Below are 26,849 nucleotides of genomic sequence, written 5' to 3' on the forward strand. Positions count from 1 at the left end.
ATGGAGCCTTTGGACCACAAGTACCCCCAGAATTTTGTGTGCTGACTGTTCATCACCCAGAATACGGTTATATATGAAGTAAATAAAGCCACTTGTCACAGCTAATTGGGCATTATTAAAGACTGTTTTGGACCAGAAAATCAGATTACGGATGGTCACGGGAAGTGATTATTCCCCTCTATTCGGCATTGGTGAGGCCGCATTTATGTCCAGTTTTGGGCCCCCCACTACAAAAAGAATGTGGACAAGTTAGAGAGAGTGCAGCGGAGGGCAACCAAAATGATTAGGGGGCTGGAGCACAGGACTTATGAGGAGAGGCTGAGGGAACTGGGCTTGTTTAGTCTGCAAAAGAGAAGAGTGAGGGGGGATTTGATAGCGGCCTTTAACTACCTGAAAGGGGGTTCCAGGGAGGATGGGGCTAGGCTGTTCTCGGTGGTGGCAGATGACAGAACAAGGAGCAACGGTCTCAAGTTGCAGGGCGGGAGGTCTAGGTTGGACATTAGGAAAAAGTTTTTTACTAGGAGGGTGGTGAAGCACTGGAATGGGTTACCTAGGGAGGTGGTGGAATCTCCATCCTTAGAGGTTTTTAAGCTGAGGCTTGACAAAGCCCTGGTTGGGATGATATAGCTGAGGTTAGTCCTGCTTTGAGCAGGGGGTTGGACTAGATGACCTCCTGAGGTCCCTTCCAACTCTAATATTCTATGATTCTATGGACTGAGTTGGAGAGAAAGGGATCGATGAGTACTCTTCCATCTGGAGTACTGCACCCATACCAAATGCACCAGGCTGGTGGCAAGAGCTAAAGGTGTTTAACGCAGGTGTCCTGCCCAAATTCCTACTTGGGTGAGTGCAGAAGAAAGTTTAGAGAGACAATGTACTTTCAGTTGGATATAGCTGACAGCGGTGTGTAGCTAACTAGCTGACACATTTGTCCAGCGCTCAGATGTTGCCACTACAGAAGTGAACGTGCTTCTGCTGAAGTTAGTATTGTGAATCATTGAGACACCTATCAGGATGAGTTACTCTACTGTAGCAATATTTTTCATTAATCCTTATTCAGCATGCATCTGACCTTTATGTTAACTGATGGCCATACACCTTTCATCTTCATATGTGACAAGAGAAATAGTGATATGAACAAGTGCCTCTCATCACTCCTACTGAACAAATTAGTTTGCTGAGCCTTTGCCTTCCCACTGCAGGCAAGACTAAGGGCAGGAGACTTCATCCACCTTTTCTTCTTCTTTCAGGGACTCAGCTCTGCAACTAAGGATACATATGATGCCCTCCAGATGCAGCCGTTGCCTCCTCACTAAGAGGAATTCATGCAGTTGATGGGCAAGACTGAGACAAGCCCAGATGCTTTGGGGGAGGAGAGAAGGGAAACAATCATCAAACCAAAAAAGGCGCTTCAGTCAACACCTATTTTCTCAGTACAGCAAATTACTTCTGCATGGTTCATTGCACAAAGTAGGGACAAGTCTGGATTTAGTTCCTTTCCTCCATTCCCCCTCAAACTATACAAGCTCAAGCTTTAGCTTTTAAATATTCGTATCTGTAAAACTATTCCCAATGATAGCGGCTGTTTCCTAGGTAGAATTTTGTATGAGCAAGTATTGTAGATGGGGCAGGAGACTGAGATTCTGAGTTCTCTTCCTTCTCCTGACTTAACTCAATTTCAGGGGCTGTTTAAAAAATACCCCAAACACCACCCCATTTACCTACCTCACAGGATATTGAGGTTTAATTACTGCCTAAAGCACTTTTAAAGTCCTCCAATGGAAGGTGCTTGTAGCTACACTCAGTATTATCTATAGGAAGAATAATCTGCATCAGCATAACTACAGCCGTCTAGCTCAAATATTTTTCTGCTGTAAATTTAGCTTTATTTCTAAGCTGGTTTTAACTGTGGACATTTTTTATTACTGTAAATGATGACAAGTTCCTATAGTGAAAGACAAATGCCGAAAGCAGGCTCTATTTTTACAGTGTGAAGAGAAATCAGTGGTAGGATGCAACAAGCAATCAAGAAAATAACATCCCAGTGTAACCAGCTCTTGCAGGACATGGACTGCATCCAGGAATGTTAATGGAAATACATGAATGCTAGGGCACCTTTACCAGCAAGGTTCCTTGGTAAAAACAGAAGTGAGGCAGCATATAGATTTACTCCCCCTCCACCCCCTCCAATCCATGATGATGGGAGCCAGCGGACTAGACCTCTGTAAAGACTGTCATTGAAATAATACTGGAAAACACTGGGAAAATTAGGATTAAATTAAAAAAGGATGATTTTGAATAGACAATCCAAAACTTGACCCCTCTCTTCCCTCGTTTTTGCTAAATTCACAAAATTCTTTAAGAGCTGTTCTTTCCTCATTTAGGAACATGCTTCAGTGCTGTATTTTGTTATATAAAACAATGCCAGCAAATGATGAGTATTTTACTAAGACAAGTGTACAAAAGCCAAAAGAAATGTAAGAATTTTGAAATACCTTGCAGGATCATTTTAAAGATGAGAAGCACAGATTCAACACAAAAGTGAAGGTGGCTCAGCAATTCAGATGGTTTTTGATGAGGTAATAAAATTGATGGGGACACCCTGGATGTGTAAATGTGTCTAACTGAGCCTTGTGCCATTCCTGCTGTTGCTATCTGCCACAAGGAGTGCCTGCACCTATGCAGTCACAAGATGTGATGTCAAACTAAGCAAGGCTGGACTAGGTTAGTACTTGCTGGGAAGGCGCCAACCAAGTGTTGCAGAAATCTGTGCTGGTGGCAGCAATGTCTTTAGGCCTGGGTCTATATGTAGGTATTTTTTGCACTGCTTTAGTAATTGGTTTAGAAACAGGTACATTTACTGAAATGAGCTATAGCAATATAAGCAAACTTTTGAATGATATAAATGGATCTGCAGTGGGGGTGCGTTCTACCACTTTTTTGTACCACCTTGATTTTATGTATAATACAAATACTGGGTGTAAACAAGTCCCTTGACATGGCATTAGCAGGCTCTCTCAGAGATAAATTTTTGGACTCTTACTATTCCTGTTGTGAGACAAAATGATTAGAGGCATGGAAAGACTGAGTAAAGAGGGGACTTGCTAGGGAGATACTTAAAATAACTGAGAAGGTAATCCAGCACTCACATTTACTGCCCTTCACAATATAAGAATAAGCCGCCAGTCACTGAAATTAGAAGAAATCGAGTTTACAACTGACAAAGAAATTGTTTTACACAACACAAATAAGCTAGGCCCTTACAACTATGAGACCGAGACACCAAGAGCTTCATATTAAAAAAAATGGGGGGGAGGGTGGATTATTTTTTTTAATCTCACGTGTTTGGGAATAAGATAACCTCTAAAGTGGGGGAGTTAAGAAGAAACTTTCCCTTTACATAGTCTTTAGCTATAGGAGGATCGTAGCTCCCAGAAGTTCCCTTTAATAATTCTTCCAGCACTTGCAAGGCATCCAACATGCAAGCTGGTTTAAAGCCTAACAAGCTGATTTCGGGGGTGGGAGCTGTCCCTGGTGATATGCACACAGTAATTGCATCCTTTCCTATTTTCCAAATTCAGTCTTTACAGTCAAGAAACTTTGCTCACAGGCCCAAGAACACAACCTCGGCTGCTGATTCTCTTTTTAGAAAAAAGAGTGAACAATGCAATGTTGCCAGACCAAAAGCTTCTCAATGAGAGTTGATCACCTGGAATATCCTGCAGTCTATTGGCACAATTGACAAATAGCCAGAGGGAACATCTCTAAGGCCCAACTTGGTGGAGCTAAGGAACAGAAATAGGGAGATTTTGCCCTCCCACTATTGACATGTTTTTAAAAACCACAAACTAGTGCATACATGTTAAAACACTTGGAAAATGGTTTAATGATGTTTACAACAGAAATGAACTGTACAGTTACAGTAAGTTTAATATATATAAAAATTACAGCAGACAAATGCATCTACACAAAATCTACCATTTCATCCTGATTCACTGTAATCTACACAATCTCTCAATGCCTACAGGCACCTGCAGGCAGCCACTGGGAAAAAAATAATAAAGGGCATCTTTAAAGAGACAGCATCCCTTTTATCCTCCCATCAAGAGATAACGGTTAGTTTCAAAATCATAGGGTTCTTTCACATTTCAGTCTCAAGACCAGATGAGAATGTGTTTCATCTGGGTACAAGTATCGCATTAAGGTCCCTGACTTCAAGTGTTCAGCTGACCCCAGGTGCACAGGTGATAGTACAGGAGGAGAAGTGAGAAAAAGGGTTAACACCAAGACTGCAAATTTATCTTTCGCTGAAGAGAAGCATAAAAGGATTCCCCAACAGGCTATTCAATATTTACAAATCATTGCTTCATTAAAAGCTATTGGCCAGCTTCAGCAGAAAGGGTTTTTTCCAAATTCCAACTTTCCAGTCAAAGAGAAACTGATAGTTTTCAACCTAATGTGCATCCACAATTTTTCTTAAATAAATCTTGGGCCACTTTCTAACTGGCCTCTCTCTTGAAAACAGTGGAAAACAACTTTCAACCCAGTTACGTTAAAAAAAAAATTCAGGTCTTTAAGGGTGCTGTCTCCTTAAAAAAGAAAAGGAATCCCAGCTGGGAATGGCAATCAGTGAAAATGCAATCCAAATTGACGGTCTGGTGAAAGTTCATTATGGAATATTATGTACACTTTAGAACTTTTTAATTCTTTTTTTTAATTATGAACACCTAGGCAGTGAAAACTGTTATGTTAATACATACATAGACACACCCAAAACATACAAAAATACTATTATTTCAAACTACTAAGAATAGGACAGTTCAGTTATCTCCATGCTATGACTTTAAGAGCATTACACTGAAACAAACAAGAATTTAAACAACAATTTTTTTAATATCCCAGAAATATACCAAAATATACATCTAAGCTTTGGAATTACTGAGGTTAGACTAATGCAAGTGCTGGGTAATCGTACTTAATACACAAGTCTAAGGTTCTGCAGGAAAGAAATTATCTTTGGTATCTGCATCAGGCTAATATTATTAACATTTGGATTTTGCTTTGGGATAGAGCTTGTATGACCCTAGAACCAAACACCCCCCAATCAACTGAGATTAAAAAGATCCATGTAAAAAGTTCCTTCATTTGCAACCCCCTCCCCCCCAAAAAGATAAAAAGTCACAGGCATCTACCTAGCATATAAGGTTGAGAAATACAATGCATAGTTGCACAGTGGTGCTGCAAAAATAATAAAAATATAGAAAAAAGAACCTAGAGGAGAAATGAAAAGCTTTATCTTCTTTCAGAGATTTCTCGCAACAGGACAGCCTCTTCCAAGCAGTTACAGGGGGGTGGGGGAGGGGAAAAAAGCTCAGAAGTGCACCTCAGCGTGTATTAATCAACAACATCACCCAGCCCCCAAAGGGTTAAAGCACCCATCAGAGCAGCCAATCATGCACCAATGTCTTCAGCATCTCAACCAATCTGTGGAGTCCCATTGGTGCAGCAACCCACCTGCTTTCTGAACCCACTTCTCCCAGTGGCTGAAGCCTGGGTTTTTGTGAGCCTAAAGGGCAAGTTCCCTCCAGAACAAATTAGCAAAGGGTGGGATGGAAATTGCCTGGTGCAGGCTGAGCCCACTTTGCTATGGAAGTAGCCATACAGAATTGGGCTAAAGGAAGCCATTCTTTCCACTTTCGCAGACTGCTGAGAATCTCTTCCTCCCCTACCAGGGCTGGCCTCACAGATGGGATTGGTGCTGAAGACGCCCCTTTGTCTTTGGTTGGTTTGTTTGTTTTGAGTTTATACAATCATTAGGAAATCTTTGGTTTTGGCTGGAAATTTTAAAAGAACAAAACAAAACAAAGAAACCGCCCCCCCACCGGCTTATAGCAGTGCGCCGTGACCTGTCATAGCTTCTCTTTCCCATGGGGATGGAGGAACTACATTCAAAGTAAAGGTGGAAGGGTTCAAGGATGCAGCTTCTGGACAGCCTGGGGGGATACAAGATTGTCAAATAATAAAAAAGAAAATTAAATATTTGGAGGATTTTCTTTTTTGGTCTTTTTTTTTTTTTTTTTAAAAAGTGAGTCGTGTGTATGCAGCACTCAGCTGAAAGAAGCCTTCAGGGATCTGCCTGGCCCTGGAGTTTCACTGCAGCCCTGACAGCTCACCAGGGGAGCGGGGAAAGGCAGTTGTGTAAGTTTCATGCACAGACTGGAAGGAGGGTGGCTTTGGATATTCACAGACTAATTGAGAGGACCCCTTGAAACCAAAAGAAATAGTATAAGATTGCAATTTGCCCTCAGTTTGCAGTAGCTTTTAAGCAGCGACATTCAGAGGCTGTAGGGGGTCACTCCCCAGGTTGCAGGTCACGGAATGCTATAGGCCAGAGTTCAATGTTAATCAAGGGAAGGAGGGCAGACTTGGCAACTCTGTAGGGTTTGGAGAAAGTTAAAGCAAGTTACTCAGTTACGAGTTAGAAATGAGGTATACAACAGCTCCTGTACCTGTGGCGGATAAACACCCCACACTTACTCACACCTAGCCTTAGACACTACTGCAGAGGAAGGAAATGGAACAACAGCAGCACTGGCAGGCATGGGGATGGCTACAGCACTGATTCTTCCTTCAGACAGTGCGCATGTAATGCTCTCCAAGGCAATCAGAACTTGCCCCCCACCAGAACTACTCTATTCACATTACCCCAAACCAACTGCAGGCAGTTCTGCAGTGACCCTTTCCTTCTCCCTGTTGCAAAATGAGGGTCCAATCCTGCTCCCAGTTCTCAAAAGGTGGCAGAGCTAGACTATGAGTCTGCATGGTTGTCTCACAACTTGCTGAGATTTCACCCTTCAACTCATTTGAGCAAAGAAGGCACCAAGACCACAAGTGCCTATATAGTGAGGGTGACCATGAGGAAGGACTGATGTTTTTACACTGCCTTGTCCTGAAGGACCACTGTCAAGGCTGCTTTGTTTGATTTTTAAAAGAGCTTTCATTTCTGACAGCGGTTGTGCGCTTTCCATGGTTTACAATTTGACATACATAGTTTCTAGCATCCTGGACGAAGCCAAAACAGGATTCTCTTTGTTTAGTAATATAGGATTTCAATAGCATCATAGCATGCCAGTACCATCCATAACATTAGCACAGCTCAGGGAATAATGTCTGTTAACTAGATGCTGCTACAAAAATCAGCAGGGGGCATTACATAATTTTAGTGGGTCACACAATACTAGACTGAGAATTTTCAGGGAGGAGGAGGTTAGTTCTTGGGGATAGAGGGGTGGATTAAACATTATTTTTATGGTCTATATACAACTCTGAAGGAAACATTCCCCAGCAGACTAGAACAATTTTAAGGTAAATTACATTTTTGGCCTGAGCTATTTGACAATGTCTTGTTTGGTAAAGAGATGAAATAAGGCAGAGGGGGTGCTCCAATCCCCGGGCAGAACAACTCAGCAGCACTAAGGAATCCCAAAGGATATCATCCTCCCTTCCCTCGCCCAGGTTGTTTCATTTCCTTCCTCAGATTTGTTTACCTTAAAGCACACCTTGTTTTCCACATCTTTTGTTCCAAGTGCTCTTATAATTGAGAAGTCATTTCTTCAATATCCCTATTACCTACCTATAAATCTATCTAGCTCTTTGAAAAGTCACACAATATTAATACCACTTTTACATAATGTCAGAACAACAATTCTATTAGTAAAGCTTTCAGTGAAGTTCTGCAACCCGATTGGTTTCCGGAGGAAGAGTAGCTGGACAATTAATCTATTTTCCACCCTTTCCCTTTCTTCACAAGAGTTCGCCAGGTTCACTGATAAAACAACTCAACCCAATAGCACAATACATGACAATGTACAAGGCTATTTTGGGGAGTAAAGAAAGGAGTCTCCTGGGTCCCCCATCTTTAGAAGGGAAAGACAACACATGCAGGATGTTTGAAGGGTCTCTGCCCTTGGGTAACACTGCTTCCACATCTGAAGGGAAGAAACAGTGTTTCCTATTTCCCAGCAGCAGCTGAGACCAAGGTTGCTGCACTGAGCAATCCCCACGTGCAGTTTGTCCTCACAGAGCCAAAACAGCCCTGTGCACAAAAAGGCAGGAACATCCACAGGAGACAAGATCCTTACAGAAAGAGACACCCACCCAAAGCTTGAAAAAGGCCCAGCTTTTCCTCTTACCTGCTCTGACAACAGCAGAGCTGACTACTTATCAGTGCCTTTGGTTCCCTACCAAGCCATTGGAAATTCTCCCATCCCAATGGAGCTCTGAGCGCCTTAGAAATCTTCCTCTCTAGATTCACACAAACACTCAAACTCACTCGTTCACTCCCACCCCCCTAATGGAAGTTGGAAGAATGGAAGGGATGCTTTGAAGTCAGGATGGAAGAGGCTAGGAATCCCTCCCAAGTCATCACCACTTCCCCCAGTACTCCTACCCCACTGCCAAGACGAACACCGGGAGAGGAATGCACCTCTCCCCCACAAACAACCTTCCCTCCCACCACAGGCTGACTCACAGTATTTCAATCCTTTCAGGTACACCAGCCAGGTGCTAGGAGCAGGTTAGCTTTCACTTCTCAGTTTGGTTTTTCTTTTGTAGTTTTTGGTCTAGACACAATTAGCATTGCTATTAGAAAAGGAAGTGTTTACAAAATTTTCCACCTATTATCAAGCACTACAAGCCCTACATTCAGTAACACAACAAGGGGGATAAAAGGAACCTGTTTCACTTTTGCTCTCTCAGTTAGATTAAGATGCAACAACTGTTCTCCCTCTCCCAAACGTAAATGCCATGGCGCAACTCCGCTGGCTAAAATGGATTTATACTTGGGATGAATCTGATCCAATATATCCATGTCCTCTCCCTCAATATACACACACTTTGCCTAATCTTTAGATCCCTACAAGGCCCTTATTATTCATAAGGAAAAGGTAGGGAGAGAGGGGAAAGCATGTGTGCACCCTAAAGGACCCTGAACAGCAACCCACCCTGTAACCTGCATGCCATCACGTGCTGTGCTGCAGATTAGACCACAGATAAACCAACCAAACAACAATCCCAAATCCAGGAGCAACAAAATGTTTCCTTTGGCAAGACAGATACAAGGAAAAAAATTCATGAGCAACATTTTCCTTCTAACAGTCAACTCCCTTCTCTCCCCCCCAACATCCACCCACCCCCACCCAACCCTATAAAGTTGTAACCGATCAACAGGATCTCAAAGACATACAGCATAATCATGTTTATCGATCATAATAAACATCAGTTCAACTAAACTCTACAGCTAATTATCTCCACTATTTATAAAGTTTGTTTTCTCTTCTTCTGATTTTTCAGTTTAAAACCAGTTCTGTGACAATACTAAGCTATGCTGAGGTATTTTATGAAGGTGCCAGAAGCCAGCTGCTTACCCACAAGCATTTTTCTCACAGCTCTGTGGTGCTCTCTCTTACTGAAGGGGGGGGAGGGAAGAGGAGGAGTGGGACCCAGATTATTCCAGTTGGGGACCCTCCACTTAGCCAATTATTCAGGGACAGGAACTGAAATGTCTCCCAAGGAGATTCACCCAAGCAAAGCATCCTTTGCAAGGAGTACTGGCAAAAAGCCCATATACATGAATTTAATCAGAAAAGCCATGTCTGGTGGGTTTGACATACCTGACCATACCGATCTATTCTGTCAAACCACTCACTCTCTCCTCCAAGGATAAAACTATAGGTAGTTCCACTGCAGTCTCTAAAACCCTCCAGATGGGAGTCCCAAGGGGATGAAAACTCAGAGTAGTCTGTCTATTAAGGATATGGGCATGCATGAGAAAGAATGAAAGAAAAAGGAGGACAGAGTTGGATTAATACAGGTATGCAACCAGATTGACATCTGAATTGTACTGGCTAGGGATAAAAGCAGGAATGTGTGTTCATATCAAACTGATATAAAAAGAATGCATGAAGGCTCAACTCCATTACCAAAGCACAGACAGGACAGAGCCACACAGCAAGTGGTGATTATTCCATTCGTCCTCCTGATTGATGATGAAAGTCAGAAGAGATCAATCGAGTTTTCATATTGTACTGTCTGTGTACACAGCTATATGGGTGCACGTGCATGTATACACATTTCCTTTCTTTCATTGCTCTGTACAGCTTAAACTGCTTTTACATTTAGGGAATCTGATCCTATTCTGAATGTGTGGCAATAAATAAGACACTGAATATAATAATAATTTGCAAACCATGAGTCAAACAACAGATTTGCATTAGATTAGAAAAAAGAGCAGATGACACTATGTCCACATGCAATACCTGTATCTTAACAATAATTCACACGAATAAGGGTGGTTATACCTAATACATCTGAATGCTAACTGCTCTTTAAGGCAGGAGATCAACTGTCCAGTGTCTAAGATACTCTATGATCTGATCCAACTCCCATTGGACATGAGGGAGACTCCTACTGACATCAATGGGAGTTCAGATTTGACTACTCTAAGGAGCAGAACTCTACAACTGCACTTCTTGAAGTGCATATTGTTTAACAACTTTTTGGATCATATCTGTATAACAACTGGCTAACAAATCTAGAGCAGGCTGGTTAGATATGGACTACTATATAATGTATGCATTTATCAACCAGCCAGATTCCTCTTTGATAATGTCCAATCTACAAGAGAGTATACAAAAGATAAAACTGAGTTTATCCTCAGTGTGTGTGTGTGTTACACCCCCACTCACCCCAGGTATGTACAAACAAATTGAGGACAAACTGACTTCTACTTTCTTGGAGGAGGATAGGATTAACTGGCCATAACACAGTTAAATGGACATGTTGAGAGTTTACATTTGGGATTTTGCCCACAGATAACCATAAGGGAATTGGAAACACTATTGTTTTGAACCAAATGTCATGAGACCAAATAGGCTGTTCCAAAGCCTTTACATCCATTACATGACCAAAAAGAGCTCCTTTCTGACAATTTTGTAAAATATGATTTCAAATTGGGAAGGAGACCATTTTATTTAGCAGAATATTAGATGTTGACAATTAAGGTAAATTGGAAGTAATTTTTGTTGTGCCTCCATGATATAGCTCCAGCTGCAATGGAGATAAGATGTTCTGTTCTTTTATGGGAAAAAAATGGTCTTTTTGTTTTATTGAAAGTTACTCTATTCCAAGCATATGCATCACAGAGGACTTAGCACCTCTTGCACCTTCAACACTTCAATCAGGAAGAAAAATGGAATGTGCCCTAGTGGACTGCCAGGTATCTCCTACTTAAACCAAAAGAGGAACATCCAAAAATCCAACTCTCCAATGATGTTCTTTCTAATAGTAGCTACTTATTTTCATAGGCCACAACTTAAGGATATGGATGAACTGAACCTATGCTTTATGCTGTGTGACCTCAGAGAAAACAGTAAATCACTATCATTGATTGACCTAATCATTGTTACTGATGTGCATGGAGAATTCTTTCAAGTTGTTTTGGTAATAGATACTCCTCCACTACCCCCTGGAGCACAAGGAGAGTTTCTTATCCCCCTCCCCCCCCTTTTTTAAAGTTTCTAAGTTACTTTGATTTTTGTTAAGTCCATTGGAAAGACACCACTAGGAGATCCAAGTTACATTTTGTTTTAATTTAATCTACAGTCTAAAATAACCTCCTCCCACACTGCTCAGGAAAGAAGATCAAGACAGGGATGAGGGTGGAGGGGCAGGGGAATCCCTCAGTCAGCACAAAGGGAAGACCATCCTAACATGAATTCACATATTGTTCCTAACAAACAATACAGGTCAACAGGAGGTCAATATCAAGATTTGTTTACCCCAAAAAGGGTAACAAATGTTGAAATGCATTTCATAGTAAGTTAACACATGCATTATCGCATACATCCTGAATGTTTTCTCATTAGAAATCTCTCCATTAAGAGCATAACAGCCAGTTCACTTCCAGTTGAAATTCAAAGGTGTAATTTTTGAAGCCCTACAAGGGTATGTGATTCAGATTACTGGAGAGAATGTCCCCATGCCTGGGCTATATCACAAGTGTTAAAATCTGCTGAGGTAGTCTTGTTAGTGACTGGAACACAGCTGTCCTGGATTACCAGCAGCCTGTTTTAGACAAGGACTCTCTGCTTTCCATTATGTTCTCACTGATGGTCCATCAGAGCTCAAGTGTTACGGATTTCATGGCAAAGTGGCTCTTTTGGTCTGATATGGCTTTTAATTAATTTGTGTGACTTCACTTATTGAAGGCAGATGCTTTGCTTGAATAAGTGTGGGGCAATGGTGTGTTGTCATGAGTCACCCAATTAAAACCTTTTTTTAAATGGAAACTATATTGTACTTAGGCTATCAGCATGATACAAAACTATTAAAAACCAGGATTTCTCTTATATAGGGAGCATCTCAGTACTAACTGGAAAACATGTGCACGCACACGTTATATACAACATTCCTGCATCTATTCTAGGTGACTAGTCAGTAAAGAAATTAAACTTTTTTAACTGTCTTAGGATTCCTCACAAAATTCACATTTGTCAGGAGAGTACATCTAAGGATGAGTATGTGAATGTGTACAAACAGTACATGAATCTTCCCTGCCTCAGTAGTTGGAGGGTGAGTGAACTGAGTGGATCAGATCTGTCCAAACCAAACCTGAACGAGTTCTCTACCAAAATTTGCATGATCACCACCATTCAAGACTTTTTCCTGAAGAAATATTTGAATATCTCCCCTCCTCCATACCTTTTTTGGGGGAGGTGCTTATTTCTTGTGTTTTTTCATACATATTTCCCTCCCCTAGGCCTAATATACAGCTCCTAAGTGTACCTGGAGAAAAAGTGAATCTGCCTGTCCCACTAGCTTTTGCCTGACATGAGACATGCTTGGAAATGAGAAAACAAGCCCACACACCTACATACATGGAGTTTTATGGACCTGCAATTTTCCTTTCAATGTGCAAGGGCTTTAAGAATTTATTCTGACCTTGAACTACTGTGTGTGTGACAGAGAGGGGGGGGGGGGGGGGGAAGTCTGTGGGTAACAGGAAAGCATTTTTGCTAAGACATCTCTTGACTTATATTTTTGGATTATAAAGAATAAACTATCCATCCCTTGGGGTGGAAAAGTGACCACCACTGCAAAATAATGCCCTCAGCTACTGTCCGCCAATCTTTGAATCTGCGGGACAGTACTTTTCCACTCCAATCCTCAAATCCTCCGACATAATCTCTCATTCTCCAAGTCCATATATAATCAATCACCATTGAATCTCCTTGTAGACACTTCAATTTCTGTTGCAGTCATGATTAAGGTTTAAACAGCAACTTCCACTAAATTCCAATACCTGATCATCCATCTCAGGCTCTGAAAGAGCATGCACATATAGTCTTACTAGGCAAATATACTGCTGCTGCTAACCTCATCTCTGGGTTCTTCCGCTCTGTCCTTTAGATAAAATACTAGAAGTGACCAACGTCCACATGAGAAAACAATACTACCAATGACAAGCAGGGTCCAGGCAGATCAACTGAACAACATGGCTACAATCAGACAGTGGCATGTTGTATGAGATCAAATCAAAGCACACTGGGTTTGAGCCAAGTGGGGAGTGGAGTGTGTGGTGGGTTAGGACAATCTACTGCCAGTTCCCCAGGGCAAAAAGAAGAGCATTTCAGTCAAATCTCCCTGGACATGTGGCTACTTTAAGTTTCCAGTTTCTCTCAGAGAAGACCGCTAAGAAGCTCCCTGGAGTCTGGGCCCCTTAGGGGTGATTGGGTAGCAGAGGATGAGAGAGGGAGGGTTTAAGGTGCTCACACCAAAGCCGTGTGACCAATGCGAAAGGAGTCAGTAAAAATCAGATATTTCTTTTTTTTATAATAAATAACCATCCAAGCTGCATTAGTGTTCCAGATATGTTCGCATCATGGCCCTCTCTCAGCCACAAACCAGCAAGAATGGGAAATTAAAAATCATCCAGACAGCTGATTGCACAGTCCCTGCAGAACTGTGGAGAGAGATTTTATGCTGATTTAAGGCCCACATTCTTTGTATTTTCTAGATAAATGCCCAGGACCCAGTCCCAGATCCATCAGAGAACAGAGGATACAGTGGAGAGGAGATCATCAGAATGCCCTTTAACAAAAAGGCTCTTGATAAATTTTACTTTTGAGTGTGCACGGAGATGATTGGGAATTTTCAGACCCAAGTACAAACATTATAGCTGCAGTTTTTCCTGCCCTCTTATTTGGCTGAATACAAGTCACAAGAGACCGATATTTCCTTTGGTAGAAACTATAGTCAATGCTACGACCTCTAGACCAACATAAGGGGTACCAGCATCTCCTCTTCCACTTCTCCTCTCTCCCTCCCTGTATTACACCCATCTATATCTTTTACGGCTCCAAAGCAGTTACTATTGGCAATTTATATTCTGTATTATTCATAGCCCTAAAATCTTCTGCACAGATTGAAGTAGCAGAGACTTCAATCATACCAGAATATTTAGATTTATTTAAACTGGCGGGGTGGAAGGGTGGGGGACCACTTGGATTAGTAATCACTTTACATTGCCATTCTATTTACACACCAAACAAACAAAAAACTAGTTAAAAATCAAGTTAAGAGTCTGCCCCAAGGATAACAAAAATTACCAACACCCCCCAAAAAGATTAAAACAAGCAGCAACTTTTATATAAAATTAATAAAAAACAAGAAAAATGAAAAAGAAATTGTCAGTAGCATCTATCGCCTCTCTGCGTCTGAACTGCACTTATACAAACTAGTCCATTAGTACAGCAGCTTGCTAGAAATTGACTTTGGTTCAAGCTTAGTTTAAAAAAAAAAAAAATCAAAAACATTAAAATGGTGGACGGACATTTGTTAGTTTTCCTGCTTGCAGTTCACTTGTTTTGAAATTTTATGGATAATTGTTTTAAATAATCTGTGAAACAGGAAGATGGAGAGAGTCAGACGTGAACAGAGAAAAACATGAGGGAGGGAAAGAAGAGTTAAGAGTTTCTGCCATTTGAGTATAAATGTAAATCCCACACACTTGAGTCACAGACCAAAGTGTATGCTGAATTTAAGTTGCTGTATTGTTGATCTCAGGTGGTGAGAGATTCAAAGATCCCCCTTGATCATCAGCAAAAGCAAACATAACTACATAAAACTTGCTATCTTGTAATTTCCTGGTGACCAAAAAAAAGAGGAGGTACTTGCAACGTCCTCCCTAGCTGAGAGTAAATGTGTTTTAAACTCATGGCAGAAACCTTTAAATCCAACAGGAATGGAAAGTTCAAAGTGAACTGCATTGCAGCGATCCAGTCTTCTCTTTTAGAAATCTTTTTGGTTCAGATACTAGATTGGTATATTAAAGAATATACATCACTAACCTTTGAATAACCCACTATTCTTCCTCACCCACTCTAATAAGCTCTCTGTTCTCAAATGCTCCTTGCTATGTGGATTGGAAACAACCCTGGAAACACAGCTACAACAAGAAGCCAACTCTGAGTCTCTAGTCAGAGATATGCTTATTGCCATTCTGACCAACGTAGCAACATCACTGCTCAGAGACCACACAAGAACACCAAGATGTGTGCAAAGTCCCAGTGTTGACTAGATAGACTGGTAAAATTCCAGATGGTCACTGCCTCTTATTTTCAAAACACCAAGCAGGGTGGTGGAGAAAAGAAACCTACAAGCTATTTAAAACAGAACAAGGGGGCAAGGAAGTCAAAAGTGCTTTCTCATGGCTGTGTTGGCATGAAAGATGGCAGCAACTTCTGTTCCAATAGACCTGACACCTATTCTTGTAGATAGAAGCACTTGCTAGTGGAAAAACTATTCCAATACAGCCCCCCTGTACAGAACAAAAGAACACGCAAAGGAATACTCCTTTGATTAGAAAAGCCAGTTTGATCTTTCGAAATCCTGTGCCAAGTCAGCTGGTAGGAATCTTGGACTGTGGATGCCTTTGGATACTACTGATATTGGCACCCTCAGTCAGGCAACTTTGCATTTCTAGGATTTTTTTCTTTTTTAAAAAAAGGGGCAAAAATCCTAACAATACAGTAGAACCACCAAAACAGGTGTCAAATAGTCTAGGCTCTAAGGGCCAAATCATGCTCGCTGAAGTCCATAAGAGCAATGCAACTCGGAGCAGAATTTGGCCTTTAGCTTAACTAATTGGGAGAAGGAGAGCTGCAGTACAGAAGAGCTTCCCCCCCTCCCTCACAACAAAAGCATAGACTAACCTGGAGGTTTGCACACATAACTTGCTGCCTCTACACCGAGTTTCCTGCTAAAGTGGTGAAAATAATCTCTCCTGATACCTCTGTATAATTCACTGTAACACAAGTTCAAGGATGAGAAAACTGTGAGGAACACTTCCAGGAGATTAGGACAGAAAACCTCACGTTCCCCTCTTCCTCTTCCCCCTCCTCATGATGTGGGAGCTCGCTGAAAACAATCCAGGAGCAAAGACAAATGCGTCCAAACCATATATATAAAAATAATAATAATAATAATAACCATAATAATAATAGAGATACACCAGTAATACAGGCCTGCCTAAATTGTACCAGTTAAGAAAGGAACCCCCAACACGATTGATACGATTATAAACACCTTGTATGACATAACGGCCTGTACAACAGACCTATAAAATGATAATTAAAAAAAAGAAAGATATTTAGACCAAAAGAAATGAGAAAATCCCCTTCCTATGTTTGAGTTGATAACCCACCTTAACTTGTCATTGTGACTGCTGGAAATGATAAGTAGTCCTTTCACTTTTTTTTTTTTGTTTTTTTGTTTTTTGTTTTTTTACATTTTTGGTTAGAAAGCTCTCCGATCCATGAAGCGATCCTGAAAAGACAGTGTTTATTATAAAATTAGGCAAATGTCTGTCCCAGCTTTAAATCCTTCCTGTTTTGTTTTTATATTTTTCTTTCTCTCCCTTGTCCCCAGCAACATGGCGAGAGGAAGCCGATCACATTTTTCAGTTTATAAACCCAGCTGGCAGCCAATCCCACTGCAGAGTGAAACAGGCTGGTGGTAGCACAGCTCAGCCCGGCTCACTGTGCCTTGGAGGCAGTAGTGGTGGTGGAAGTGGCCCCACTGGCAGAGGCCACTGTGAAGAGAGAGTTCTGGATGGACTCAGCTGAGGTGGAGGTGGCATGAAGGCTGGCGACTGGTCCAGAAGCCCCTGCGGAGGCTGCAGCTGCAGAGACCAAGCTAACTGGGTTGCTGGTGAGCAGAGAAAGGTTCTGAGGGTTCAGAAACAATGGGGCAGTTACGATGTTAGGAGTACCTCCAGCATTGGCAAACACCAAGTTCCCAGTTGCATCCAGTGATGTTATTGGAAGAGAGCCACCAGACGCAAGAGCTAAAAAGGGAGAAAAGGGCAGGGCAGAGAACATTAGCATTAACAGCACAGAGGAATGCAGCAATGTGCAACAGTTCTTTGGATTTCCCTCCTATGAGCATAGGGCTCCCTCCGTGCCTAAAGATTCCTTCCACTTACTTCAACCCAGCATAAAAAGATCCACAAAGTCAGTTGAAAATGGGATTTGGCATTATGGAGGCTGGCAGAGCTAAGCACTAGCCCAAAGATTAGGAAAGGGTAAAAAATAAAATGTTGCTCTTCATTTTTACCCATATCTCCCTAACACATTTCCCTATCTATAAGAAATCCAGAGCTTTTTTAAAACAAGATATGCCACATAAAAGAAAGGAATAGTTATTAAATAATGCCTTATATAAAGAGTGTATAATCCTAACTCATTTTCAATGAAAAAACAGGATATGTTCTACAGTAATTGCATGGTGTCCACCTCACGTAGGCAAGTAACTGTGCAAGCATGTGGCATAATTCAACCGTGTAGAACCTGATGTCTTTGGAGCATCACTTCATACTACCTTGAGCAGCTCCAGTTGCCACCTGGTTGGGTGTTGCTGGCAAAGGCTGAGCAGCTGAAGCTAAGCACAAGCTGTTCTTAATTTTTGTAAAAATGTAAAAATAAAGTGCCTATCTATGAATAAAAATTGAAGTCTTCTCTGGATATTTTCAGGGACTGATCCAAAACCAGTTGAAAGTGAAGGGGGTCTTTTAATTGACTTCAATGTGTTTGCATCAGGACCTTAGTGGGAGACACACTGCTCCATCCTACCGGATAGAGAAAGGGTTACTCTCAAGGAACCTAGAAATGAAAAGGGGTGGAACATTTATTCACACAGAATGGGAGCCACTATAACATGAAAGTCACTTAACTTGTTGAGGACTTGTTTTTAAATTTTGTCCCTGAACACTGAATTTTGGTGCTGAAGAACAAGTTGCCCCTCTTTTGGGGGGAGTAAAATACACAAGTAACAAAATCAGTTATATATTAAAAGGAATTTCACTGACCTTGAATAGTTGCCAGTGTACTGTTGCTCATCAGAGCTGGGCTTAGAGCACCGCCTAGTGTCCCTGGATTGAGACTGAGTAAGGCACCTCTGTGAATCCAAGAACAGGAGAGGAGACAGAGCAGGGAAGATTGCGTTACTTTTAGGTAACAGCAGTCACTATTCAGACAACATCATACAGAAAAAGAAGGTAAAAAGGTAAAATTCAAGGGTCTGTTTTAAAAAAAAAAACCAAACCAAACCAACTTTTCCTGTAATATTTTAATTTCTCCCATACCACAACGTGGGCTTGGATAAACCCTTCACAGCTGCCTTGCAACACTGTGCTTAACAACAACCCTGAAGAGCAAGCACCCAAAAGCACAAGCTGTAGTGTACTGCTGCTCTGAGTGACATCTTGTGACGCTGCAACTCTTTAGAGAGCTATTGGAAGGAAATGAGGATAAAGAGAAACGGAAGGAACCGCAAGGAAACATTTATAGCAGTATTTTTTTAGTTCACACAGCGTCAACAGAATGATTTCCAGTAAATATTCAGGTGCTCTCCATCTCGCTATGGGTCCCAGAGGAACAAAAATGAACACAAGGGAATGAAGGAAATCTAAGATGCAGATTCAATTTAAAGTTGGCATCATAGGTAGTATGGTTTAGTGGCTACAGCAAAGAAACAGTAGTCAGACCTCCTTGGTCCTATGCCCAGCTCGGCCACTGACTTAACATATAACTGATCAAGTCACTGAACCTTTCTGTGGCTCAGCTTCCTCATCTGTAAAATAGGGATAACATTCCTAGAGGTGTTGCAATGCTTAATCCATTAGTATTCATAAAACCCTTAGAGAAGGGTAGGTGAAAAATGCTCTTGGTGCAAAGCATAGTTAAAATGGTGATGAATAGAGCTCATGTAAATAATTCCAAGTATTGCCATTTTCTTCATTTCTCATCTAAAATGCAAAGACAATCCTTACCCAGCTGCAAACTGTGAGGGTGCCATCAAGCCTGGGTTTAGTCCTGCTGCAGCAGCCATGGCAGCGAGACTTGCATTTGCAGGTAACTGGGCAGCTCCTTGTAGTGCGGCTGCTGCTGCTGTTTGCAACCCTGATGCCGTCACCATCACCTGGCTGGTCCCAAGAGGGGAGGACAAAGGAGTAGAGGTTGTCTGTGTTGTGCTGGTCTCACTGGCACTGGATGCCTCGGAAGTGGAGGCTGAGGCAGAAGGGGAAGGACTCAGCGAGGGTGAAGTCACTGCTGAGGAAGCTGGAGGTGCTGTGGAGATCACGGTTGCTGTGTTGTTGGAGGTGGTTTCTGTTGTGCCTGGAAGGAGGACTTCAGTTAGAACAGTCCAAAGCACAGGCATGCCTGAATGGAACTGGAAACCTCTACCACCTGGACTGGACAGCATAGGAAAGAGGAAGTGAGACAACATGTCTCTATGGGACTGAAGGACGCAGTGAATTCAAGAGAGAGGGAGTGGTGAGTGTGGATCTCAGATCACAATTAAAATGTCTCTTCTGGAGGAGGCTGGGTGGCTCAGATTGGTAATGCGAACGCCTTTCATTTCTAGGTCACTGGAGGTTGCCAGTCTCAGCAGAGAGGCCCGACTGAACAGTCATGAAAAATTAATTACTCCAACATAGAACTAAGGTACATTGGCAGGGCAGTCTAAGGAAAGCTTGCATGGCCATTGCTCACACTGCCATTTCTGTGGTAAAACAGAGGACTTCACTCTCTACGACTGACCATTCAGAACCTTTCATCAGCACAGTACTGCTTTTTAATTAAAAATGTTTATAAGGGGCAAGGTGGGAGTGAGGTGAGAGGAAGGAAATCAAACTGAAGTTGAGTCAAATATCTGGGCAGTGAGAAGGGAAATTATCTGTATTGCTTTAGTCCTGGGGAATTCTGTACACAATATTTTAAAATTTTGCATATTTTATTTGTCAATAAATAAATGTGGAGGCTCCAGCATAGCAGTGGGAAGCATAGGCCACTTGCTGCACAGAAATGGGAGATTACCTACAGGCTGCCCCCAAAGACACAGACACAGGCTGGACCTCCCCCAGAAACATCCCAGGGCCCTGCCCCTTGGCGCCAGGTGCACCAAGCGAGAGGGACTACACACACAGCCTTGGCCGATCCAGGTGTGAGGCAGGCAGGCTCAGCCTGGCAGAATCCAAGTGGGGAGGGATCCAGGTGCGGGATGAGAGGGTTCTGAGTGGGACAATCCGGATGTGTGTGTGGGGGGGATGTGGATGCACAGGGGATCGTTGCGGGTTCCAGGTGCCTCGGGAATTGGACTCTGAAAGGAGTTCCAGGTGAAGATGGTTGGGGCTTTGAAGGGGGTCTGGGGATCAGCGGGGAGGTTCAAGTGTGGGGGGGGGGGGGCGGTCTGGGTGCAGGGGGAGTGGAGCTCAGCAGGGATCCAGATGCAGGGTAGGTGGGGCTCGCCAGGGTGGGAGTTCTGGGTACAGGGGTGTGTGTGGCTCAGTGGGATGGGGGCTCTGGGTGCACGAGGGTTGGGCGGATAGGGGAGCAGCTCCCCATACAGTGGCCCTCCCATCCCCCATGGCTAAGCAGCGATGAGGGTAGGAAGCAGAGAGGGTGCGAACTTCCTGCAGCCCAGGGAGGTTTCTGAGTGTGGCTCTGACCCAGCCTTGGTCGCTCATGGCAGGGGAAGAGGGGCTGAGCCTGGGGCAGTGTAGAAACCACTGGCCGGCCAGAGCATCCCCAGTCTCCTGCCCACAGTGATTTACCTGTCTGCTGGCTGCTCCGGGTGCCCAAAATGACACACCGGTGCTGCTGGGGAGGGTAATGTGACCGCTTTTGTGGCTTCTCTTTGCTTCCCCGTCAGAAAGTCATTTTTCTGCGAGGAAGCAAAGAAACCTGTAGGGGAAATGAATTCTGCACGCGCACAGTGGCACAGAATTTTCCCAGTAGTAATTTTCACCTATATACCTAAGCTATATTTGTCAGCTCCCAGAAAACCCTTTGCCTCCCACAAAGCACTCCTTTTGCTCTTCATTTTTACCTTTAGCTAGGTGGGTTATGGGCCTCTGAGGCTCCTACACAACATGTACCCACAAAGGTAGAACAAACCCAAGAGCCAGTTCTCTATGGAGATTAGGCAGCAGAATCCAAACGGTACTAACAGATGCCAAATGTTAGACTGCAAACACAGGAGCATCAGAAATCTCAAAACAGTGTTCATCTTAAAATCTTTGTTATCTGTTTGATTTGTGGACACTATCAATAATCCACTGGACTCCCATGCTGTTATCTGAATTGGTTATCCCTTGCTGCAAGGGTTTGCTGAAAATGTTGTTGTGCAGCTGCAGCCTGGGTTGTATCTTACCTGTGACTGACAGACTAGTTACAGCAGCACTGGTTAGAGGGAGCACAGGGTTGACAGTCAGGGTAGTTGCTGCACTGCTTGTCACAAGGCTTGGCGTGGTTGCCACCTAGAGGTCAGAAGAGAATATAACTGCTCAACTCATAAGAAAAAGAGTTACGCAGCTTGGGTTCCTTTCTCCTCATCCTCAACTGAAGAGGATAATGGGAAATACTACACACATTTTAAAATTTCATTCAATTGCTTTAGTGCTTCAACAGATAAAGAGCCTGGGACCATATTAGTGACACTTGCTCCACTCAGGGACCTAACAACGAACAGCAGCAAATCCACCACACACATACTGTCCCAAATGCCATTAAATAGCTGAGTGGCGGTTCACCAGGCACTAACCAACATACATCCAACATCTCAGAATTTTCAAATATCCTCATTCAACAAGAGGCATGTTTTCATGGAGAGTCTCTCAGAGAGAAGAGACTTAGGGGACCAAAAAAATCTCTGTACATGCTTTTTCTGATACCTCTCAAGCTCTAGTACATTTCCTCTGATTGAAGACCCTTCATGCATCAGCAGCAACTCAGAGCTGCAGGTTACCTGCAGCAACTGAGAGTTGTCCCCCCCCCCCGCTGAGAGCTCTGGGACTCTCGCCGCCTGTGGTAGCTCAGAGCTCCCAGGTCCCTGCAGCCCCCAGAAGCTGACAGCTAACAGCCCCGCTGCCCCAGGGCAGAAGCTGAAGAGGATAATTTTAGGGAGGTCTCTGGATGTCCCGGAATATGTGACTTCCACGACCTCCATGACAGACTTGTAAACCTTATCTATAAGCATATGAAGGATATAAACATAAATGAAAGAAAGTAATCATTTTGGGTTTTCCAAGAGGGTATAACTAAGAATAAGAGATACCACCAAATAAAGGAAAATCTATGTAAATTATCAAGAAATCTTTCTAATAGGGAGATCTGTTAGACTGCTAAATATTCTCTTAAAGGAAGTGATGGCCTCTGTAGCTTGACATATTTAAAATTAGGTTGGGGAAGGATGAATTAGACCTGGTAGCATTTTGCTGCAACATTTTATGAACAAAAAACAAGAGCTAGAAGCTGCAGCACATCTCCTTATCAACACACACTACTGTGAGCACATCAAACATGTCCACCACTCTCTGCACTGGATAGAACATGGAGTCAAGTTCAAGGTCTTGGTCCTTATTTTCAAAGCTCTCATTGGGCTGGGCCCACCATACATGAGATACTGCCTAAAGCTCCCAGATAAAAAACCATGATTGGCACTTTACTCTTCAGGCGTAGTGGAACTTAACACCACAAGATAAAGCTTGTGGATGCAAGAGACGGAATTTTCTCAAGGGGTTGTCCGAGACTGTGGAAAGAACTCCCACAGGAACAAAAAACCATCACTAACCTTCACCACCTTCTGCTCCAAGTGCAACATTCACTTCTTCAACCTTGCCTTCTCTAACAAATACACAGCAACGTGTACAAAAAAACAGAAGAAAACCCCCACTAAAACCAACACTACACTGTACACACAATTTCCTCCCTGAGGAGAGGATGAGAAAAGAACAAACCACAGATGAGAGATGTTAGTCATGACATTCAACACACTACAGGATGGTGCTAAGATACTACAGTGATGAGGGCAGTATAAAATCCTATATAGGTTAGACTAGCTACAGGCTACATGAAATCCACACAGACTTCATATTATTAGAACACAGCAACCGTCTCCAGGTAACAACAGACCTCCCTGAACAATGGTAGCAAGGGGCTGAAGGAACCTTGATGCATGCGCTTTGTTACTTATGTTTTCAGTAAGTTTGTGTTTGCCTTAGGCAAATACAAGGTTTTGAAAACGAGTTACAAAGATTACATAAACTCTTTTTGCATTTTCACATACATTATCTCTGCCCAAAAGGGACAAAAATAGCAGAATCAGGTTTGGGGGACTTCGTCTGCAAACTACTGTCTAACAACTGATAGGATCTACTGTTGATTCAATGCATTAATGTGTCTGAAACAAGATGGAAAGGATGGAACTTGATAACATTTTTTTCCTTTTACCGAAAGCATTTTGGATGAGTAAGCCGATCTAGAAAAGAATTCAGACATGAATTATGATTTGATAGCATATGTCTAAAGTAGTGATATAAACTTCATCTTTGTTGGCTTGTATTCAGTCACCTCTTAATTACTGCCAGAGCAAGTTAGGTGTTCAGTTTGGGTATTTAAATAATGCATTCCCACTGGCTGATTTGTAACCTTTACCTTTTGTTCATAGTACACTGTGGGAACCAGTAAATGTAGCATTGAAAATGCCAATTAGGTATCTCTGTTACATTTGTGAGCACAAGTCTACAGCACAGAACAGGTGAAAAATGTGTGTAATTCCCATTACTGCTAGGAGGAGAGGAGTGACTGATCTCTTCCAATGTGGTGAGCCATCTTAATTTCTTGATTCTTACCAGTGAGGTTGGGCAAGGGAAAATTGCTTTGATGGGAGAGCTGCTGGTTCCACAACTACTGGGTGGGTTGATCCTTTTCTCCTTTTGGCGCCGGTTACAGAACCAAACGCGGATCACCTCCTTCTCCATTTTCAGCTGGTCAGCTATCAGGGTGATCTCCTCCGAGGTAGGCTTTTGGTTCTGAAAAAGAGAAATAATATTTGAAAATCATGGAAATGACTTTGATGAGTACTGCATTATGGATCCAACATAGCAGGATTCTAAACTAAAGAACTGGAAAAAGGAACAACATATAGCTGGAATACACCTTCCTGTTTTTTGTAGATGTTGTCAGGAATGGATTAAGAAAGAATGGGATCTGATGGACCATCTCCCCAATCCCCTCACCTCAGATGGATCTTTTTTCCTGTTCAGCATCCCCAACACTCAGATCTCTCTTATTCTTACCCAGCTCCCGCAACTAAACAGACCATTTTTTTCTTCCTATCTGCCAGGTTCCACGTTTGTCATTTTACAATTCTCTCCATGCTCCCCAAATGCTCCTTCTTCTAAGTTGCCCCCCAAACCAATTCTGCTTTGTCAGAGGTATGCATTCTCCCTGAAATGCCTCCTTGCACTTTGCCTGACTACACCTTCCCAACATGGCTGATAGAGAACATAGATGGTTCCTCTAGCATTTCCAGGGCTAGATTCTCCTTTGCGTTCAAACAGTCAGGGTGCCAGTTATTGCTCCCTGACATGGGGGCTGGTCTTACTGGCCCCATTATTAGTATGAGATACCTTGGGCTTGCACTAACCTACACTACTTGCATAGGGTTTATAAGGGACCTTAGGGCCAGGGAAGGTCCAGCAAAGTGAAGCTCTGCTATGCACCTGATGTGTGCCCTAAACAGGGGTGTGTATGGGGCTAGAGCTGGCAGTGCTGGCTCTGTGCCACTGGAAAGTTCCCTTTCATTAGGACAATTCTCGATAGGCCATTTGTGTCCAGAATCTGGCCCCGACATACAGGGTTTGGATCGTAAGAAAGAATCTCTGTCTTTCTGGTCACAAGAAACACTAATGAAAGCTATGTCCAGTGTAGCTGGGTGAGGGAATTAAAGCTCATGTGTTCTTTTCAGAGAGAAGGGGATAAACCATAATTCCTGGAAGGCAGAAAGCCAGAGATGAAGCCTGAGACCTCACAGAAAGGGGAGGTTCTTTCATCACCTCACAGGGAAAAGGGAGGGAAAAAGGGCTAGCACCAGTGATGATCAGATGATCTGCAAGTTTTCTGTACTTAGACCACAACAAAATGATGTTCAGGAGGCCCACTGAAGAGATGGGACTTGGATTCTAATGTATCCTGGCTACAGTACTTAAGTTAGTTAACTGCATGTAACTTCGCTAAGAGTCTAAACATAAATGATGTTTAGTTCTCTTTCCACCTTCCCCAAGTGCACAGATGCTTATCTCTTTTTCTTTTCTCCTTCCTGGTGTACATAATATCAGGCCTTAATCCACTGCTTGATACCCTTGAATAAGAAACTAAGGGGAAACAGAGTTGGCAAGAACAATGGGACTGCACTTACATTTTTTAATTTATTAAAGTGAGATGAATATAGATCATTCTGCTTGGTACAATATTTACTATTCCCCCTTCCTTGGCACCTACACTTTACTAAGTGGACTGAAAGATTGCCTAGTTTCACTTTAGTTCTGTATGGCCCTCTCTAAACCTCTGATGAAATGATACTCTCATGGGGGCTGGGCCTTTAAGGGAAGTCAGGGACCTGCCTACCCATGACAGGCTCCTGTAAGGGAGAATAAGCCAATTTAGTTATTTGTAAGTAATTAAATTCATAGGTGGCTGGTTGGCAGCTAATTAATGAGCATGATAAAGGGTTATCAGGGCTCTGCTGGGGCTCCTAGAGAGAGAAAGCTTCTGAGGAAAGTAGCTCCCAGGAGAGGTCAATAGAGTCTGGGAATGCCAAAAGAGTGGCAGGAAGCCCAACTACCTGTTGCCCCAGAAAAGAGGTGCATTTGAAGATCTCCGCAGACCCTCGGCTCTGGGGAAGGATTCTTCCCAGACAGTGGCAAGAAGTCAAACTCCAGGGAAGGCACAGAACCTTGCTGGAGGGGAGTGGTGGACCCAAGCAAGAACAGAACAGAAACTGAGATTGTCTGGCTCCAAGCTAAGACGCTGGATTGAAGTTTTGCTTGTGCTTTCATTGGGCCTTTTGTTAATAAACAAGACCCCCTTTCCTATGTAAAGATTCAATGAACTTATTGATGATATTGGGGAAACTGAGGGAAAACCTACAGCAACACGCTTGGCCAGTGGAAGCGGCATAGGGCAATTCACCATGTGACAGATACATTGTAACTGTTTTGCAGTACGCTCAACCTATTTCCCCACCCATCAACAGCAACAACATGCCCACAACATACAGGTTGATACTCCTACAAATGTACAAACACACAAACCAACACTGCAAAAGATATCACCACATGCACCCAACAATGAACTTATATTGTGCTTTTCAGCTGAGGAGCTCATGAAATTTCACAAACCTTGTTTTATATCTGAGGAAACAGAGGCAGAATGATTATATGATTTGCC

General features: G+C 42.7%; 2 protein-coding genes across 4 annotated transcripts in view; one reads left to right on the forward strand and one right to left on the reverse strand.

The window, feature by feature from the left end:
- CD247 (CD247 molecule) overlaps positions 1 to 3,216 on the forward strand; it is an 86,600-nt gene extending 83,384 nt beyond the window's left edge. The window contains exon 8 of the mRNA XM_067546415.1: positions 1,251 to 3,216. Within this exon, the coding sequence (XP_067402516.1) occupies positions 1,251 to 1,316 (66 nt within the window). The 3' untranslated portion in view covers positions 1,317 to 3,216. The remainder of the gene's footprint in view (positions 1 to 1,250) is intronic.
- A 6,006-nt stretch (positions 3,217 to 9,222) lies between these two features.
- The window catches only part of POU2F1 (POU class 2 homeobox 1), a 186,410-nt gene continuing 168,783 nt past the window's right edge, over positions 9,223 to 26,849 (reverse strand). For all 3 annotated transcript variants that reach the window (XM_067546284.1, XM_067546285.1, XM_067546283.1), the window contains 5 exons: positions 24,251 to 24,430; positions 21,772 to 21,877; positions 19,388 to 19,733; positions 18,425 to 18,513; positions 9,223 to 17,404 (listed from right to left, as the gene is read on the reverse strand). In XM_067546284.1, coding sequence (XP_067402385.1) covers positions 17,094 to 17,404; positions 18,425 to 18,513; positions 19,388 to 19,733; positions 21,772 to 21,877; positions 24,251 to 24,430 — 1,032 coding nt within the window. In that variant the 3' untranslated portion in view covers positions 9,223 to 17,093. The remainder of the gene's footprint in view (positions 17,405 to 18,424; positions 18,514 to 19,387; positions 19,734 to 21,771; positions 21,878 to 24,250; positions 24,431 to 26,849) is intronic.

The sequence above is a fragment of the Emydura macquarii genome, unplaced genomic scaffold, assembly GCF_026122565.2.
Source record: "Emydura macquarii macquarii isolate MOO-44397 ecotype Brisbane River unplaced genomic scaffold, CSIRO-AGI_Emac_v2 contig_1119, whole genome shotgun sequence".
Taxonomy (NCBI): domain Eukaryota; kingdom Metazoa; phylum Chordata; order Testudines; family Chelidae; genus Emydura; species Emydura macquarii.